Consider the following 18,992-nt stretch of genomic DNA (forward strand, 5'->3'; position numbering starts at 1 on the left):
CTCGCATGGATATAGTAAATCAAAAAGCGACATGATTTATGTACCTGTCCGATATGGTGTAGTGGCTAACATCGCCGTCTCTCACACGGCAGCCGGGGGTTCGATTCCCCCTATCGGAGTTTTCTTTTTGCTCTTTTAACGGGCTTTATTCAAGCTGTTGTACTCAGACGCTACTACGATATTGCGCGTTGAGAATTCTCCAGAGAATCATATAGAGAATGGCACAAGTCCGCGGAAATGCATACGTCAACACACCCCGACTGGTCTGGTCTAGTCTGTCCAGTGTAATCCAAGCACCCCTTGAAGATCTCCAGGACCGCCCTCTATGCGAACACACATACGAAGAATCCTCATAAGTACAGAGATGGATGAATGATCAGACAGAGAGAAGACGAACGTTGCACAGCGTAGCCTGCCTGTCTCGCTTGCCCCGGTCTATGAACCCATATAATCTACATCTTCATGTTACGCCTTGAAAAAACAATGTCTTGGGCAGCTTCTCTTATTCTTTGCTTAATTGCGGACCTAGGCGACGCAATTGAATGTGAACACTGCACTATTATTCTCAATCAAGACAAACTCTTACTGCTCACTGAGTTCAACGCCTCAAATTCAACAGCACCGGAACGGGTGGACAAATATCCAATGATGTGTTGTTCTGGTGAGCTAAACCAGAACAGTGAGTCTATGTCTGACCCTGGAGCCCATCTCACATCATATTTTCCACTCTCGTTCCTCTGAATGGGAACCCGGGCAATCAATGGATGATCCTGTGGGGACCACCATCGAATAGCAGGCAATGTATTCGTGATAGTGTTAATCAAGAGTTGTGGTGTTGAAGGATGCCAAGCAACCTGTCGAACCGGTTGCTCGTGAACTAGAGCCGATGCAAGTGTTGGGGTGCCCTCTAGTGACCAAATCCAAACGACATTCTGCCGTGCAGTGTCAACAGTCGCAAGGAGAAGACCATCCGGACTGAAGGTCATTGTCAAGACGCCCCGTGGCGGCCCTGCTGATTCTGGGCTCATGCTCCATGCAGATGAGGAGGATGTCTCTACATATTCAGCGTCCCCCGCCGCACTGGTGTATCGCTCGCGCCAAATACTGGAACATTGCTGGTCTGTTTGGAAGACATGTGAGAGTGTTGTTGCGGAAGAGAACTACCGGAATAGGGATTAGCAAAATGCCGCACGTATTTAGAAGACAGCTCACCGTTCGAGTTCGGAGCAAGTCAATATTCCCGTTCACTTTGCCCACGGCCAATATTTCAGAAAGGCCCTGGTTGGCAGCAGGGCTCCATTCAATCTGTTTCACTCCTAGGTCGAAGGCATCGTCCACACCAGATGGTCCGGAATATGTCCTGAAAAGTTGACCGTCCGCTGTGAACACCAGAACCTTTGTGCCTGCACTAGCGATATCCCAGATGGCAATCCATTTCCCATCCGGGCTCCATTTTAACCCTTGTGCATCAATGGTTGGAAGTACCGTCCTGTTCACAAGCTCGTAAGACCGTGGCTCGTGGACGGTAAGTAGATCCGAAGTCTCTGGTTTCAGCAAAATGGCGAGTTGTCGGGTTTGTGGGCGATACCCAAAGCCGAAATGATGGGCAAACTTTGGTGTTTTGATGACTGAGCTGCGCCCCGTCTCCAATGAGTGGACACTAAGTTTGGTGTTCCATGCATGAAATACAAGAACTTCATTCTCATCAGCGCCAAAATCAGCGGCTATTGACCCTGGCTCGAGGTTTTCAATTTCGGCGAATATTTCAAGGGGAGTCAGCTGCCAGACCGAGATTCGGCTGTCGTTTGCGGACAGGAGTCGCCGCTGAGAGGCACTCTCATCAGCCGACGCGACAGGAGGTCTTTCCACATTGGAGTATTTGAGTGACTTGAGAGGAGTCTCTTTGATCCTTGCGATCTGTACTTCTTTGTTTTCTGAGGCTACATCCGAGTGAAGAACCAGACCCTTTCCACTCACGTGGGCGGCATATAGCCCATCCTCCGACAGGCAGAGATTTAACGGGGCTAACGCACAGTCAGAGTTAGTTAGATAGATGGTTCTGTGGACTATCAATGGACTTACCTCCTGGTCCTGTTGACGCGTCCATTGTTGGTGGTTGAGAGATGGTAGTTGTGATTGTTCAAAAAGGAACTACGACAAATTCCTGATATCAACACATTAGCTTCACTATATCAACCCTGTTCAACACGCGCCAGTGCATGTATATTTTCAAATCTCGATTCTCATTGCAAGACTTCAGGACTTACTTGGTCGCCGCCGGGGCATTCATATCAGATTATGTAATTGACACGTGAGAGGGTCCGCCTGGGCAATTTCGAAGGGGTCGCCTATGTAGGCAGTTGAGGTAGGTCAATTTGCTCTTGAATAGGAAAAAAAGAATAACTATGACAATGTAATCTATGAAATATCAGATGTAAAACCAATTTCTCCAGTAACACCGGCTCAACGCGCTCGCAGCTTCCAATTTCAGGGCTAATCTCAACCACGATAAGATAAGGCGGATAATGGTAATTCCGGCTGAGATACGGTGCTTTTCGCAAAAGTTGTTCCTCCATTGGGATGCGACAGGCTGCGATCATTGACCATAACCGCCTTTCTTCGCTTCCAAGTGTCAACATAGGTATCTTAAAGCCTTTCAGCCCTTTGCTGGGCCGATTTTGTCGACACTTTTCCAGATCCCACCTCTCAAAAATGGCCTCTGAAACAAGCCCACCGAGGAGCGCTGAGCAAACCTCCGCGGGTGCGCCTCAGCCTAAGGAGAAGCTCTTCGGAAGGAAGTTCTATGAAAGCATTGGCAGTCCAAAATATGTCGTCGCCCCAATGGTCGACAGATCCGAGTTCGTGAGTTCTCCATCCAAACAGCAACATCTGCAGACCAATGTTAACGTTTCCCAAAGGCGTGGCGCATGCTCACTCGATCTTTCATGCCACCAGACGACCCGAAGCCTTTACTCGCATACAGCCCGATGTTCCATGCACGTCTATTCGGCGAACAAGAGAATGTCCGGACCAAACATTTTCAGCCTACCCGAAAGGCTATCGGAGGTAGCAAGGATGAATTGTTCCTTGATGGAAACCCCGCGATTGACCGACCACTTTTCGTTCAATTTTGCACGAATAATCCGGATGAGTTCTTGGAGGCTGCGCGCCATGTGGCACCTCACTGCGACGCCGTTGATCTGAACCTTGGGTGCCCGCAGGGTATCGCGAAAAAGGGACATTACGGAGCTTTCCTCCAAGAGGACTGGGACTTGATTTATCGACTCGTTAATCGGTTGCACACTGAACTCTCCATCCCTGTCACGGTGAAATTCCGTATTCAGGAGACCAAGGAGAAGACCTTGGAGTACGCTAAAATGATCCTGTCCGCCGGGGCTAGCATCATCGCTGTACATGGACGCAGGCGGGAACAGAAGGGTCACAACACTGGTATCGCAGACTGGAGCTACATCCGCTATCTACGAGACAATCTACCGGCGGATACGGTGATCTTTGCCAATGGAAACATTCTTAACTACGGCGACATCGATACCTGTCTTGAGGCGACTGGTGCCGACGCCGTGATGAGCGCAGAAGGAAATTTATCAGACCCGTCCATATTCAGCAAGCCACCTCCACCCGGCGAGGAAGGAAGAGAATACTGGCGCGGGCGGGATGGAAAGGGTGGTTACCGAATCGACGCTGTCCTACGACGATACCTTGATATTATCTATAAATATGTTCTCAAACAGCCGGTTCCAGAAAGGAAGCCACTCTATCTTCCATCCGACCCAGTTGATGAGTTCGCAGATACCAATGATGCCGAAGCTACCGGCCACGAGGAGGGCCCGCTCAAGAAAAAGCAAAAGCGCAGCAAGGCCGAGAAGGGTAAGAAGTGTCACTCTGCTAGCCTCGGTTTCATGCAGGGTCACCTCTTCCAAGTCCTGCGGCCGATGGTTGCAACGCATACCAACGTTCGAGATGCTCTCGCGACATCAAAACCGGGCGACATGGCCGCTTTTGAGCACACACTGACTCTCCTCGAGGAGGCCATCAAAGGTGGACTTCAGGAGTACGAGGCCTCTCCCGAGAAGTTCGAAACCCAGCCGGATGAGACCTTGAAAGGATCTAAAGCAGTGATTGCGGAATATGGAAGGCCTTGGTGGATTTGCCAGCCTCATGTCCGTCCTCTTCCCGAAGAGGCATTTGAAACTGGAGCGATGCGTGAAAAGGGCACAAAGCCTCCACCCAAGAACGAGAACGAAGAGAAGAATACGTCTAAGGAGACTGAGACCCCTTCTGATGGCACTGTCACGCCAGGCGATGGTGCTGCTATCAATGCCTCCCATCTCACCCCCGATCCCCTTGTGAGTGGATAGGAACGTGAATATTTGTTGCATCAGTTTCTTTGCCTTCAGTTACCATTTATCACAAGTGTAGAAACTCCCTAGACCGAGAGCTTGTTTGCTTAGCGTGTTATCATGTTTAGAACAGTTTACATAGAGGTCTTCGACTTAGACTCAAGTCAATAAAATACAATGTCTAGATTGAACAGTCTTCTCCCGGGTATGACCTGGGCGATAACCCCGATCTTCTCGTCTCTAAGTAAAGGATAGATGATTTTAGTTTTGAACTGAGGACTGAGATCTTCCCAAATGGGAATGTCCAGGTAACTGGGATATTGACCCTTCGGATCCTAGCCCCTACACTTGAGAGGCTAATAATCCCAAAAGTGTTACCTAGTAGCTGTATGTAACATAGGGCCCAGGGCTCTCACTGAATATTTCTTGGTTTCTAACAGAAAGAGAAACAGCACGTGTCATGCGAGGTGACTGTCAGTGTTTCGCCCGAGGAATCTGCCCTCGAATGGCAGATTCCACCTTACATCTTCTCTTTCGCTCTCTTCCCTTCATGGTCTCAGTCCTACTACAAATAACTCACTCGCTCAATACAGTTGTCAACTTCGCCAACCAATCTCTGGCTAGCTTGTCTTTACCTTCTCACCCTACCAATTCCGAGTGCGCACCGCGGTAATCTTCGCAACAATGATGCAGTCTTCTCCACAGTGTGTCCGTAAGTCTGTCTGCATTGCATTTTCCATCTCGATTCTCTAATCCAACAATCTAGCGTGGCCGAACGCGGATCCTGCCTTGACACAGGAACTCTTGGACTTGCTGCAACAAGCCATGCTTTACAACCAGATCAAGAAGGGTGCAAACGAAGGTATTTCTTCTCACAATCATTCAGTTACTCATGGAGCTGACATCAACCTAGTCACGAAGGCCCTGACTCGAGGCACGTCCGAGGTGGTCATTCTCGCCGCCGATACTTCTCCTCTCCCCATAGTGATGCATCTCCCCTTGCTTTGCGAAGACAAGAACGTCCCATACGTGTTTTTGCCCAGCAAGCTCGCTATTGGTCGAGCATGCGGTGTCGCCCGGCCCATTATCGCGGTCTCTATCACTTCCAACGAGGCTAGTGACCTGGCTCCAGTGATCGAGCGTATTCGGGACAAGGTGGAGCGACTTGCGATCTAATGGATTGTTGTGAAGGAGATAAAGGCGGGTGGATCTTTTGCTGCTGGGTGCTGGAGATCTTTCGCATCTCGCGCTGGGTGTTACATCGAGATAGTTGCTGGCCCAGGTCCCTGAGCGATCTGTGGTTTCCTCTTATTGCATGTCGCATTTCCAAAGACATAGGACTGAATGCAATACTCTCATCTATTACAAGTGATAACTTCAATCTTGGCGAGACTAACCATAATCTAGTATCTCAGGGTAGACCCGTTGAATAGAGATACTCCCGTATCACTTCCCATTGAGCATGTGTTTCATGAAGAGCAGTAACTTCATTGTGAGAAGCTCATAGCAGTCTAGCCCGATATGCCAACACCTGCCTTTTAGAACAGACCCCGACTACCAGAATGTAAGTTCAGTTGCTAATTATGCCAATCCTTCCAGAAAGCAATTTGGAATGGTGCAATTTGAAATACCAAGCAAAGGACGCTGTACCTAGTGGGATGGAGGGACATCCATCATCATGTCACCCCTTCTTACCCCGTTCTCACTCGGTCAACAAAATTTCCCAGAGCCACTCTGGAGGGATGCACAAGCTAAAACAAATCCAACGTACAACAGTAGGATTCGCTGGTGGTGCTTGTATCTGGAAACACTCTTTTCTCGATTATGATATGACAAAACCGCGCGTTGCCCAGCGTCAGCATCCTTTCACTCATATAAAGTCTGTAGTCACTAGTCTCCGTCTTCCATCTCCGGATCACTATGCCTTGTCCCCTAGAATCGGTAGACCGCCCCTATGGCCTCCTTTTCTGGTTCAGCATATGAGGAATATAATTAGCTACATGGAAGCGACCTACCACTTGCCGCGGACTGCAACAGTAACGCAAGTAACTGTTGGGCTGTTCGTAATTGTCAGTATGCGAGATAACATATTGCTTCGGAGTCCTCATACTATCTTGATCAGCGCAAGTAAGAGTAGGGTCTTTTTGATTCTCGTATATATGTGTGACATTCGTGCCGGCTTCTGCAATCCAGCATGAAGCATTCAGGGAGATACATGGCTCCTCCGTTCCCGCAATTTGGCTTAGCGATTCCGGTGGCACTTTGTTGGGAATTAGGAAGGAAGTTATCAATCAATCAATGATAGGTATAGGAACATACCCTCGATGCTCAGGGAGATAGACTTCGATCCATTAGAGAGGAGGAGACGATATACGTCATTCTCGACATTTACCGCGAGTCTTAGGGTTGCGTCGGCAAGGTGGTAGTTGTAGATCATTACGAGACCAAGCTCTCTGCCCCGGTGCCTCAATTAGAATTCGCTGAAATCGATCTTTAATATCGAACGTACAATTGGAACACAAGTCTCTCGTATCTCTGGATTTGTTGGATTTTGAAGAACCGCAAGCCCTCTTGCAAATACTTCAACTGACGAAAGAAATAGGTTGCGGCTAATAGTATTAGCGGAGAGTAGATAAAACCCAAAAATCCTCTTACCACTGTCGTCACAAAGCTCAATCTCAGCATTGACGCCCTTGGCCATGTTTTCTTGGCCAGCTTCAGTCGCACAGAGGCAATCTGTTTGGTGCACGCAAACAGTTGATGTGCTTGCTCCCACGGTGAACCTTGTTTGGCAGTCAACTAGCAACGGTTAAGCCAGTACACAGAATAAGATATTGATGATCACTCACCAGTGAGGTGCAAGCTGACAATGCGATCGTCCAATGAGCTAACATGGCCCTTCTCTGGCTGTAAATAAAACACAACATCAGCGGTCTCATTAAATAGCCACTCGCGGCTTTTACTCAAATTCCGGTAATGAACCATCTGAATCATCTCAATAGAGCCAGGACAATAGCTATGCCCGTTAGCAGCAAGTCTCAAGTTGGTGACCTGGTTGTATAATATGCGTGTATCACTTTGGACAATGATTAGAATGACGGTTTTTCAGGGATACACTATTGGCGTACCATATCATATTGAGGACTGAAATCACAGTGCGACTTGTATATGGATTGACGGATGGAAAAACCATCAACGAGCCCACTCCGCGCCCGGCAGCTTGTCGAGCCGTGGTAGTTGCCAGATCGGCTATTGCTTCCTCAAAGACAGCCAGTTCTTCTTTTTGTTAGCATTTTGATGGCACCGAATTTGCATTCTGCCACATACGCGATGGGTTGATATTTCGTATTACCAAGGGCGTAAGTTTGGATACTTTAGCTGAGGATAGCCAGATTTTCCAAGACTGAGAGGGTCCGTACAAACAGGCGATGAGACTCATAGAGGATACTGTGGAATGAGTTACTGGCTCTGAGGTAATTATAGGTGCATGCATACATGAGTAGCTTGACAGATGCTCATGGTGTCCGCCTCCATATGCTGTCCCTACCAAATAGCATTGGCATTTGAACACTCGCTGATTGGTAGAGGACTGAAGCCATCCCGGGTCGAAACATGCATTTTCGCAGATAGGAACGAGATCGTGATTGTCAGGGCTTTCCATGTACAACGAAAAGGTTAATACTGATGAGACATCTCCCTTTGGTCGAAACGATTGGCGAGGCTCGTTGAAATCACTTCGGTTTTTCAAGTTGCTTGTGAACCAGCCATAAATTTCGTCAAGCTTCTGATGGACGTCATCGACTTGGCGGTCTATCTTCTGGTTTAATACCCTGGGGGGCTGAGCTGTCTGAGAATCAATAAGATAGGAACAACCTTGCTTACCTGTTTGTGACGGCAACAGCAAGATTCAAGCTATTGATATGGACTCCTAGGTTGTGCTGCAGTTTCGCTAGGTCACCTCCCTCCCTTGTCCATCTCACCTTTTTCCAGTTTTTGGATATCTCAGCACACCATTGCCTTTTGTGTGGCTTGGACTTATCATCCTGATCTTGTATGACCATGTACTTGTTCACTAACAATTCAAGATGCTTCAGGGTCATGTGACAGTTCTGGATGATTGCTGAAATTCCATCCACCGGGCGTTGATCGGTGTGTTTTTCGTCTCCAGTGGACAGCGACTTGAATGATTCCAAGGCTGTGCTGAGTGAGTAAAGCTGGTTTTGCACTTCTTGAAATTCTGCGGGCGCCGACTTCCTGCCCGATGTGAATGCTAGAGCAATGTCATAGGCGAGTCTCGATAGCATCAAGGCATCTCCAATCGATATCTGGAACGCCATGGCTGCGGACCTGTGCGTAGAAAGGGGACAGAAGGGATGGAACGCAAGGAACGTATGGAGAGTTCCGGCATCATCAGCACACAGATCTTCACAGTGCCAAGCCATCTGGGGCTGTGTGCATATTCGGGCGTTGGGCCGAGTATAACCTGCAGTGAGGCGAAGCGGGGTGATTTGGGGCAAAGTCGGGCGAGGTAGACGAGGCAGACGAGGCTGAATGACTTGGTTAAATAAAAAGCCTTTTCTGTGCCTTCAACCCAAGAATGCTGAAAATGAACCGATAATGGATGTCATCGACAGATTCCAATCTGGGCTCTTTGTCCGCCAGCTGAACGTGAATCCAGGATTTATCTCGCCACAACCTTCAACGGGCATAGAAAAATATCCTCGCGCTGGTCAACCTATTGCAGTTTCAACCCCCAGTCTGGACTCTAATCGAGAAACTCCTCTCCCACTGCTGAGCGTCTCCATTGACGTTGACCTCAACGGAAGACTCTCCACCACCAAGGTCACTCAGAAATTCACCAACGCTAGTGCCAGCGCCGCCCAAAACGCTCGATATCTGTTCCCCATATACAATGGGTCGGTCGTTACCTCCTTTAAGTGCTGGATCGGCCACGATAAGCTGCTTGAAGGGGACGTCAAGCCCAAGCAAGTTGCGCGTGCGGACTTCCAGCAAGCAGTCTCACGACACAAAGCAGCTGTGCTCGTTGAAGAGGTGACGCCAGAGATATTTGAAACAAACCTTGGAAACATTCCTGCGCAGACAACTGTCAAGGTTGAGATCGCTTACACCGGTCTTCTGAAAGTGGACATCAGCACGGGAGGGCTAGTTCTCAATATCCCGACCTCTGTTGCGCCACGATATGGAAATGTCCCGGATGAGTACAGCGCAGCCGATCCTCTACCCACCGAAGGTCTGCGAGTCGGTATCCACGCGTCGATGCCAGCGGCTATCCGCAAGATGGAGTCGGGTACACATCCTATCTCAGTTGAGATCGGAGCAGTCTCCCACCGGAGCTTCCCCACCTTCGCCGCAGGGGCTTCATCAGAGACGTTCGACCCATCCAAAGCACGCGCCAATCTGGCAGATAGATCAGCAGCTCTCCATCGAGATTTTATCTTATTTATCACCCTTTCGAGCCCGAGGGAGTTTATGCAGTCGCAAGCCGTTGCCACTTCACAACCCGAAATTCCCGGTCGGTCCACCGTCGCCATAACAATCAATCCCGGAAATCTGTTCTCGCAAAAGGTCAATCCTGATGATTTCACCGGCGAGATAATCTTCATGGCCGATAGATCCGGCTCCATGGCAGGAAACATCCCCTCATTGATCGATGTGATGAACGTTTTCCTGAGGAGTCTTCCCCATAACTGCTCCTTCAACATTGCTTCTTTCGGCTCAAGTGTTTCGTGGTTGTGGCCTGTTTCAAAGGTCTATAACCAGGATCAGCTAGATATCGCGACCCAGCATGTCGCAGCTTTCCAGGCTAATTTCGGGGGTACGGAGATCTTGTCTGCTCTACAGAGTGTGCTTGACCACCATGACAAAGGGCTTGAAGTTCCAACGAATGTGATACTGCTAACGGACGGGGAAGTGTGGGATGTGGATCAGGTGATTCGATTCGCGCGAGATACTGCTTCAGACCGCAATGTGAACATAAGATTCTTTGCGCTTGGTATTGGTGATCGCGTATCCCATCGATTGGTCGAGGGTATTGGACAACAGGGCGGTGGATGCGCAGAGGTCGTTGCAGAGTCTTCCCCGGGTTATGGCAAGGGAGGGTGATCCAGATGTTGAAGGCGGCGTTGACGCCCCCTTACCTGCGGTGCGATGTAGGCATCGGCGAATGGCCTCCGGCAACTACGGGGACTTTTGAGGCGAGCAAGATATCTGACTATAGACTGGAACTGCCGCCCTGCGTCCAGGCACCGCACCATATCCCTGTGCTGAATGCGTTTTCGCAATTCACCCTTTACTACATGCTTGAATGTGAACTGGATGCCCTACCTGAGACAGTTACTGTAACAGGGGTAACCGACAAGGGAGGGAAATTGACTGCACAGCTGCCACTGCAGAAGTCCGGCTATCAACCTGGTGTACACCATCTTGCAGCTAAAGCGTTGATGAATGACTACGAGACTGGCCAGAGCTGGATACATGCAGCAAACTCAGCTCTCAGGTCTAATGAGCCAGAAATATTTGACAGGTTGTTAGAACAGGAGGCACAGCGGCTTGGTCAGCAATGGTCTATAACCAGCAAGTGGACGAGCTTTGTGGCTATCGACCGTGAGACCGCTCAGCGCCATGAGATATCGCTCTGGAAAGCCGATGGTGTCGATGTGTCAGAGCTAACACGGCCGCGGAAGATAAGATGGGGGGCTGGCTCTCTCGTGGTCCGCAGCAGTTCCCCGCCAGTGAGCTCAAGTGAGTCACCACTCCGCCGGGATTTAAGCCATCCACCTCTGCCCAAACCGTTCCCACGACAGCTTCTAGGACTAGGCAGTCAGCGGGGTCATGCACTACGTCAAGGCGGAGAGCGAGGCCTTGACAAACCCATTTCAGGAGAGCCTGCCAACCGTACTGGATCTGAAGTGCATCTCGATCGTTCTGGTGACTCTGGAAACTCAGTCGCATGCGACCAAGTTGGTGTTCCTTGGGAGCCCTGCTCTGGCCAGCCAGTCAGTACTCGCCGAGCCCGCGGCCCAGATGATGCTAATGCGCGCGCTTCTCGGCGCAGCTACCACTCCTTAGGGTGCAGTGGGGGTGCTGAACTCACGCGTAGTAGCAATGCTGCAGACAATCTCTCGAAAGGCCTACCGCATACCATGCCCAAGTCCAGCCAGGACTTACACAAGAAAGCTTCAAATGGCGAAATATCAGCTGAACGTACTGATGAAGTTCAATCATATTCTCCCACGCTATCACAGACAGCTACAGACTGCCCCTCCGACATTCAGGCAACATCGCACGCGCTATATGATCCTAGACTCAACTTCAGCATAGGCCAACGTGAGGTGGCTCTTGAAGACAAGGATACCATCCTTCCCACTGTTTCCTCGACGACCTACTCGGCAGCTGGGAGTTTCTCAGCCTTTGATCCTATGACGTCCTATTCCAAGGAGGGTTGCGAACCAGACAGTGATTCTGGGGGGGAGTCTCAAATTCAAATGGTCGGGGGCTCAGTCGGACCTGTCTCGGAAGACAAATCACCAAGAGCCACTCCCATGGTTCCAGAAGATCCGAAAAACATCTTCTCCTTGTCACGACTCCTCTACTCACAAGGCGCGGATGGGGAATTCCATCTCTATGGGACGAATATACAACTCCCTCTTATAGAGCAATTCAAAACGGTCATCCACTTCGCAAATCAGTCTCCAGTCAGCGATCAGCATCATGAACTATGCTCAGTGGACCTTAATATTCTCGCAGTTGTTTATATCACGATCCGACATGCGACGTTAGAGGGGCTATGGGAGTTACAGGTGGCAAAGGCGCGACAATGGATACAGCTGCAGCTGGCATTGTCCCATGGTGAATCCGACCCGCCATGTCAAGTGGGCTTAGAGGAACTAGAAAGGATGGCCCGTGTTGAACTTCTAAATGATAGTGAAGTCTCGGACAATATATAGCATGACTGTAACTAAGGTCGATCGAGATTTGCTTCCTTCGAAGCGATGTGTTATGAGCAGGGTCGCGGTGTTGCATGAGGTTGGTGAAGTCGATAAGCGGACACCCAGATCGCATCACATACACGGCCCCCTTCGCAACAGCCCCTTCGTCCTGCCAAGCAAGACATGATAGCCACGTGAATATACATTTTGTTAGCCAATCAGCATTTCTGCCAACTAAGAGGGGACTGTGACAATGTCTGTCCTCGGAATTGGGCTTGCTACTCTCAACAACCTAACAATGTCATTCCGAACTTAAAATTATTCTTAGATCCGACTTCCGTCTTCCTCAAACAGAAGACTGTATCTGCATGAAATGCGATAATTCCTGCTTATCACATGCGAGAAGAGATAGCCATGGTGTATAGGTTATAACACAGGTATTAAAAAGAGAGTGGCCTTTAATCTACTATAGGCTTGCCTAGTCTTACGAGACAGGTCTACCTACAAGCAAAGCAAAACGAGAGCAAGAGAGTACTTCGTTCAAAATACTAAAGACGGGGAGAGAGAAGAAGCAAGACCTGGCGAGCTCTGGAGAGAGCTAGTCAGACCGAGATCTATGCAAACAGTGCAAACAGTGCAAACAGTGCAAACAGTGCAAACCCCGACCTACTCCGAGCACCCAAACTAACCTTTTTTCGACCAATCAGAGCCTTCACATATGTGGGGCGCGTATCGGCCTGTCCCGCACCCCACACTCGGATCAGCGAGTCCGCATCTAGTATCGAGACCTTCGAGGACATCGCTTCACGAGATCTCTCTAGTATTTTTCACCTCGCTAGTGTGCGACGGTGAGAACTCTACATTATCGCATGGAAGACTTAGTTAGCCATTACTGTACTGAACTCAGGCCGATCAGCTGCCCATTTCCTAGGCTCCTGCATATCAGTGAATCTTAGGGGCGCGTACTCAAACCGTAGTGCCAAAAATGCTATTTCGGGCTCCTTCCGTCGGCCACTAGCTTGAAAGTACGCTACCGCTAGGTAGACTCAATAAGCTATATTAATCTTCCACTAAACCTTGATCCTACATCTTATTCAGGTGTATATCAATCATGAATGACACTATAACAACCACCTATGGCTGGGTCCCTGAGCCCGACGGGAGAGGGACGTGGGGCATTTTATCCACTTGCGTCCTCACAATCATTCTCTGTTGCTGGACATCCGTGGCTCCAAATCTGCCTGCCCAATCCGATAGCGCATTCAGAAAATTGAGGTACAAATTCGATCTTGCTTGTATGGCAATACTCGGATCCGAATTTCTATTGATGCTAGCTCTGGGCCAATGGTCATCTGCGCGCTGCTCTGTTAAGGTAGGTTATAAATTAGTCATACGTTGGTGCGATGTCGAAGCTGACGGAAGCAGGATTTCTACGAAGCTGGATATAAAGACTGGACCATTAAGCATGCGTTCTTTGCCAATATGGGGGGCTTTTGGATAGAGCCCCCGGAAATCGATCTTCTACCTTCATTTCCTTTGGACGCCAAGCAGCTCTATATCCTAGCCAAGGAGGGATACGTTGAATATCCCATATTGGAAGAAGGGGAAATTGAAGATAAGAGTAAAGCAGATGGAATAGCTCGGTAGGTCACGGTCTACCTTAATTTCCTCTCTATTTATTCACTATACTTACTTAGGTAGGTTAATGACAATAGCGCAAGTCCTATGGTTCTCCTTGAACTGCGCCTTTCGTTTTGCCCAGGGACTCTTTGTTACCACCCTCGAGCTCACTACCCTCTCCTTTATTCTGGTCTTTCTTGTGATATCCTACTGCTGGTATCACAAACCTATGGATATTGACAAACCAATCATATTAAAACCCAAGATATCCGTCGCTATTATACGGAATAATCTTAGTCGAGATTCCGCCGGATCGAAGTGGTATGAAACACCACTCGACTTCCTCTCGCGGGATGAGTGGTTTTGTGCTCGATTTTGGAAATACTACGTCCAAATCCTACACTATATGCATATACCGCTATTTACTCGGCCGGAGCGACGACCATATGATCGCATTCCAAGTTATTTCATTCTAAAGGTGGATACCCAGGCGGATATAATCTGTGCCCCAACAATCCTTCTCTTCAGCTCTATATTTCTTATTGCCTGGAATTCCACCTTTCCGTCCGCGACAGAGCAGTTACTTTGGCGTATCGCTAGTGTGAATATCTTGGCCTTTGGGTTGCTTGCAGGTTCTCTTTCGCTATACTTTCACAGAAAAATGTTTCAACCGGAGTTCACAGAAGCAAGGGCGCAAGCTACACTGAAGCGGAAAAGAGGGTCTAAAGACAGATGGAGCCGTTTTGCCGCGAGGCTTAGGAATATTGATCCTGAGCAGGATCCCAACTTGGAAATCCCCCTTCGTGCTTTGATTCCAATTTCTTTTTTCTGTGCCTGTTATTGTGTGGGTCGAGGATTTATCTTAACGGAAGACTTGATTGGACTGAGGAGCTTGCCGGAGAGTGCGTATCAAACTGTCTCATGGTCAAAATACGTACCGCATTGGCAATTTGTTGTGATTAGGAATTTTGTTCATAAGTGTGTCTCATAAATTATACGATTATAAGTAGGTGCAGAACTTCTTACCCACCCCATTCGGCCATAGGGAGTAACCGTGGGTAGTGCCCCATTTGTTATTCGTCGTCTGCTGCCCCATAACCTTTACGCGATGGGCCGAATCTAAAAGTCCCAAATTCCCCACTGTCTAGATTATGATAGTCTACAATAATTGACATGTTGCAGCAAGTATTCGATTTCCAAACTGTAGTTGACGACGAAAAGGATAGTTATTTTCAGTCGTGATATCAGCGCTTTGATCATGCTTCTGATACGAAAAAGAGAACCAGGACGACCAGGAGGGGCGGAGATATCGGGGGTGTTTGGGCGGCTACCATATCATTGGCGTGGCTTATATTGAAAAATCACGATTTTTTACTCTTAGAGTTCTTTCACACTAGAACACCCGGTTGCAGAGCAAGTCATAATTGGGTCAATGTTGAATTATATAAGACACCATTAATTCATAGATAGTCTATCCATCTTGTCACCTAGTCGACCTTCATTAATTACTGCAGCATATCTATCCACATTGAATAAAACTTGAGGAGAAAAGGCACATAAGCCTCTCATTTTTAACACACTTATTTTAAGCGAAACAAGTTCAAGGTAGTTCACCCTTCGAATCATCAGACAAAGAGCTTGGACGATAGTCGCTACTTTGACGCCCGCGTTTGTTTTCTCTTGTTATCTCAGCGGATCCTTCGTCTTCCGAGCTTAATTGCTCGGGGGTGTTTGAGGTCGACGACGCTTTAAAGCGCCTAGCCGTATTCGATTGGTTGAGCCTTGCTGGTTCGCCTGTACCTGCTGTCTTGCCTCGGCGCCTGAAAGAAAATCACATAGTCGCTCCATTGGTCGCAATGTGTTGTCGTCGCAATCCAGAAAATGTCATTTACTGGTAACTTATGAAGCTGGACATAGACTTACCAGGCTTGTTATGTTGGCCTTGACCTCGCCTTTTTGAGTGCCTTGGTTCCTCCGATATGCTGGGTCTTCTATTATCATAAGTTTTCAATGCCTCGTTGAACGGTAGCCGATATGAATTCACGTCAGTCCAGCTGTACCCCAGGCATTCGCAAATTACTTTCAGCCTGTGAGTAGTCAAAGGCTCTCATGATATACTGATAGAACTAGATATTAAACCTCCGGCTGTACGGAGGGTTCCTTTCAAAGACAAGGTATATCGGGATATCTAAATAAGAGGAAATATTCGAACTATTCTTAAGCCTACGGTTTTGGAAGAAGGGAATAGCGAGTTCGATAATCCTTCTCCTAGGTTCTAGTCGTAGATTTACAACCCGTCTCGATGGTCCTGTATCAAAGGATTCCCGACATGGCGGTAGGGGAAACAAGCTCGACATCACATATCCTTCAGCTGGTCGAGTACGCTCGCTAGGTTCCGTCCAGTGGCGTTTGCGTTCTCCGCGAATATTGCTAGGTAGGCATTATAGATAAGTATACGTAAGACGGGAAGGATTTGTGATTGGTTACCATCAGGTGTTCCATCTAGAACTAGATGGTGCATCTTTCCGCCAATGAACAAAGTTGCAGGGCTTGTATTCAACTCTGTCTGGCGAGGAATTTGGCTTGGGGTATAGAGACGGGGATAACTCGTTGATCCTAGCAATAAAAGCAATCTAGTAAGGCTCGGCTGCATAAGACTCTCGCACTCTAACAACGTACCAAATCCAAAGTGTTGAGAATCGTGGAAAAATGTAAGTTTACAGCGATATTCAGCACTAGCTGCAGAGGCTGACATAAAGGGAGTAGCAGCACGAAGTGCACTGCCAACCTCTTGCTCAATCAAAACGTAAGTTTCTCCCGGGTCGCCAACAATAACAGGCACCTTTCTAGTAACCAGATTTCCTCTCGCGTTATAGGTAATAAAATCTGTTATGACGTGATGAAGAAGTCGCACGCTACGAGCGCTTCTAGGGTAGGGAAAAGAAGAGAGGGGGCGAAAAGCGCTGCGAAACATATTGGGTCGGACTAATTGAAGACTTAAGTCAGTAAAGGGATAGGCTCGCATTTAAGACGTACAATAGGCTGGACAGGTTGTAGAACATATAAGCATAACAAAGGTCTGTGATAGATTGACCGGCCCCGGGGGAGCAGTGCTCTTACAACCCTTTGTCTCGGAGTGGAATAATGTATCAGCGGATCAGTTGCGTTGGATCAGTTGCGTTCGGAGAATCCCAGTTTGGCGCACAGGGCAATTGATAACTATGTTGTACCTAGGTAGGGGCATCTGGACCCGACAACCCAAAAAAAAGGCGGTGAGCACCGAGTTCAACGCCTGCCTGCTGCTTTTTCCCTCGACTGCTTCCTTTCTGGTTGGTGGCCACCTGCGTGGGGAATTTCTGTGCAAAAAGTTTCAGCTGCGCGCAGAAAATATATGTTTTGTTTTTTCTGGAATAGAATAGGGTTTTGGTTCCTCTAGCCATCTTGTTGTCGACGACTACCTAGGTATTTATTGGGCCAATCAAGTGGATCGATCCTCCATGATCTTTTGCCGCTACAGTTCGGTTCAACATCCGCCCGAGCGGGTCTGCCTTTCCTTGTTTCTTTTCTTTTTCTTAAAATTTATTGCTTTATGTTGACATGCATGGTATGACATGCATGGTATGTCTTTATGCCTTTGTCCCTTTGTGCAGACTGAGCTTTTGTTTTGTCAGTTTGATATGTCAGTTTGCTATGTCTTTGTTAGTACCCGACCCAACGCACGGTCCAACTCCCAGGGGGAGTTGGACCGCACGGGTTGAATGCAAAAACGGGTTGAATGCAAATTTTCACCTACCCACCATTTTCAACATCAATTTACTACCACCAAAAATGTTTTTTTCGTCTCAAAATTTGGAAGATAGAATTAAAATTGCTATCTCTACATACACCGAGAGAGATAAACCTAAAATGTCAGAATTGGCGCTAGAATTCGACATTCCGTACCATACCTTACGGGGTAGAATCAACGGGCGCAAATCTAAAAACGGCCACCCTAGCGCCAACAGAGCTCTAAATGCTGAGCAAGAGGCTGCATTGATATAATAGATTGATACTTTAAACACTACCAATGCACCACCTATAGCAGAGATGATCTAGAAGTGTGCAATATAAATCCTTCGTCGTTATAATCCAGATCTTAGTATTAGTGTAAATTAGGCCTACCGCTTTATCAAGCGCCTACCTAATAAATATACTTATATTAAGCAAAAACCAATAGAAAAGGACCGTTTAGAAATAGTTACACTAGGTCATCTCTCTACCTAGTATACTCGTCTAAGCTAGACTACGGCGCGCTTACAAATTAGGCCTAAAAACATCTACAATTTTAATAAAAGCGGGTTTAAAATCGGCGAAGGAAAGCCTCGAAAAGTTATCTTAACTAAGACTAAAGCTAGTCAATCTACTAGTATTAGTACTAGCGGACCTACTAAAGGGCTTACTTCTATTAAATGTATTACTACTAATAGCTAGGTTATACCACCTTAGTTTTTAGTGAAGGTGAGACTCGGAAAGGATCGCATAGTTTGTATTGAGTTGGCTTTGCCAACGACTAAGTACTGCGGAATACGGTAACGATAGTGTACATAAGTGCAGAAACGGATCCATATAGATCCGGCCACTAAGGTATAAGATATGTTTATATAAGGAAATAGGCTTCTGGGATCACATCCTCCCCCACCGAGTGGAAAAAGGTCCTCCGTTTCCCGAAGGTCACGTGAGTGAGCTTAAAAACTCCCCTAAGATCCTAGAAAGACACTATTAATAAGCGTGCGTATAAAATCAGGTCCGTCAAAGATAGTATAGGTGTGTAGGGGTATAAATAAAGGAAATATCTTAGTAAGTCTCTAAGAATAGTATTAATAAAGGTCTTTAGGCCTTTATAAGACTCGGGGTCTCTAATAGGGGCCTAAAATAGGTAGCGAGAGTGTAAAATTAGCTTATTAGCGGTTATTAAAGGGAGATCTAAGAGGTGTTTAGATAAAGGAGGGCGCTTTTAAGGTATAGACTCTACCTATTAGTGTCCGTAGGTTACCTAAAGGACTCTCACTTCCGACTTTATAAA

General features: G+C 47.7%; 7 protein-coding genes across 7 annotated transcripts; 4 read left to right on the forward strand and 3 right to left on the reverse strand.

The window, feature by feature from the left end:
• Window positions 1-569: 569 nt before the first annotated feature.
• Window positions 570-2,107, reverse strand: N7489_000155 (WD40 repeat domain-containing protein; the record flags this gene model as incomplete). Its single annotated transcript, XM_056705911.1, has 3 exons — window positions 570-1,160; window positions 1,213-2,024; window positions 2,083-2,107. 3 exons carry the CDS (start codon window positions 2,105-2,107, stop codon window positions 570-572), a joined length of 1,428 nt encoding a protein of 475 aa, XP_056570213.1.
• Window positions 2,108-2,580: 473 nt separating this feature from the next.
• Window positions 2,581-4,379, forward strand: N7489_000156 (tRNA-dihydrouridine synthase family protein; the record flags this gene model as incomplete). The annotated part of the gene is made up of 2 exons (XM_056705912.1): window positions 2,581-2,862; window positions 2,919-4,379. The coding sequence occupies 2 exons, from the start codon at window positions 2,581-2,583 to the stop codon at window positions 4,377-4,379; spliced, it is 1,743 nt and encodes a 580-aa protein (XP_056570214.1).
• Window positions 4,380-5,045: 666 nt separating this feature from the next.
• Window positions 5,046-5,537, forward strand: N7489_000157 (uncharacterized protein; the record flags this gene model as incomplete). The annotated part of the gene is made up of 3 exons (XM_056705913.1): window positions 5,046-5,073; window positions 5,128-5,223; window positions 5,275-5,537. 3 exons carry the CDS (start codon window positions 5,046-5,048, stop codon window positions 5,535-5,537), a joined length of 387 nt encoding a protein of 128 aa, XP_056570215.1.
• Window positions 5,538-6,279: 742 nt separating this feature from the next.
• On the reverse strand, window positions 6,280-8,698 carry N7489_000158 (uncharacterized protein; the record flags this gene model as incomplete). Its single annotated transcript, XM_056705914.1, has 11 exons — window positions 6,280-6,323; window positions 6,377-6,418; window positions 6,472-6,621; window positions 6,681-6,814; window positions 6,871-6,970; window positions 7,017-7,160; window positions 7,211-7,377; window positions 7,490-7,637; window positions 7,689-7,808; window positions 7,857-8,191; window positions 8,244-8,698. 11 exons carry the CDS (start codon window positions 8,696-8,698, stop codon window positions 6,280-6,282), a joined length of 1,839 nt encoding a protein of 612 aa, XP_056570216.1.
• Window positions 8,699-8,978: 280 nt separating this feature from the next.
• On the forward strand, window positions 8,979-10,484 carry N7489_000159 (VIT and vWA domain-containing protein; the record flags this gene model as incomplete). Its single annotated transcript, XM_056705915.1, has 1 exon — window positions 8,979-10,484. One exon carries the CDS (start codon window positions 8,979-8,981, stop codon window positions 10,482-10,484), a length of 1,506 nt encoding a protein of 501 aa, XP_056570217.1.
• A 194-nt stretch (window positions 10,485-10,678) lies between these two features.
• On the forward strand, window positions 10,679-12,328 carry N7489_000160 (uncharacterized protein; the record flags this gene model as incomplete). Its single annotated transcript, XM_056705916.1, has 1 exon — window positions 10,679-12,328. The coding sequence occupies one exon, from the start codon at window positions 10,679-10,681 to the stop codon at window positions 12,326-12,328; it is 1,650 nt and encodes a 549-aa protein (XP_056570218.1).
• A 3,958-nt stretch (window positions 12,329-16,286) lies between these two features.
• On the reverse strand, window positions 16,287-16,685 carry N7489_000161 (uncharacterized protein; the record flags this gene model as incomplete). The annotated part of the gene is made up of 3 exons (XM_056705917.1): window positions 16,287-16,360; window positions 16,418-16,546; window positions 16,610-16,685. 3 exons carry the CDS (start codon window positions 16,683-16,685, stop codon window positions 16,287-16,289), a joined length of 279 nt encoding a protein of 92 aa, XP_056570219.1.
• Window positions 16,686-18,992: the final 2,307 nt, after the last annotated feature.

Source organism: Penicillium chrysogenum (genome assembly GCF_028827035.1).
Source record: "Penicillium chrysogenum strain IBT 35668 chromosome Unknown utg000001l_segment0_segment0, whole genome shotgun sequence".
Taxonomy (NCBI): Eukaryota; Fungi; Ascomycota; class Eurotiomycetes; order Eurotiales; family Aspergillaceae; genus Penicillium; species Penicillium chrysogenum.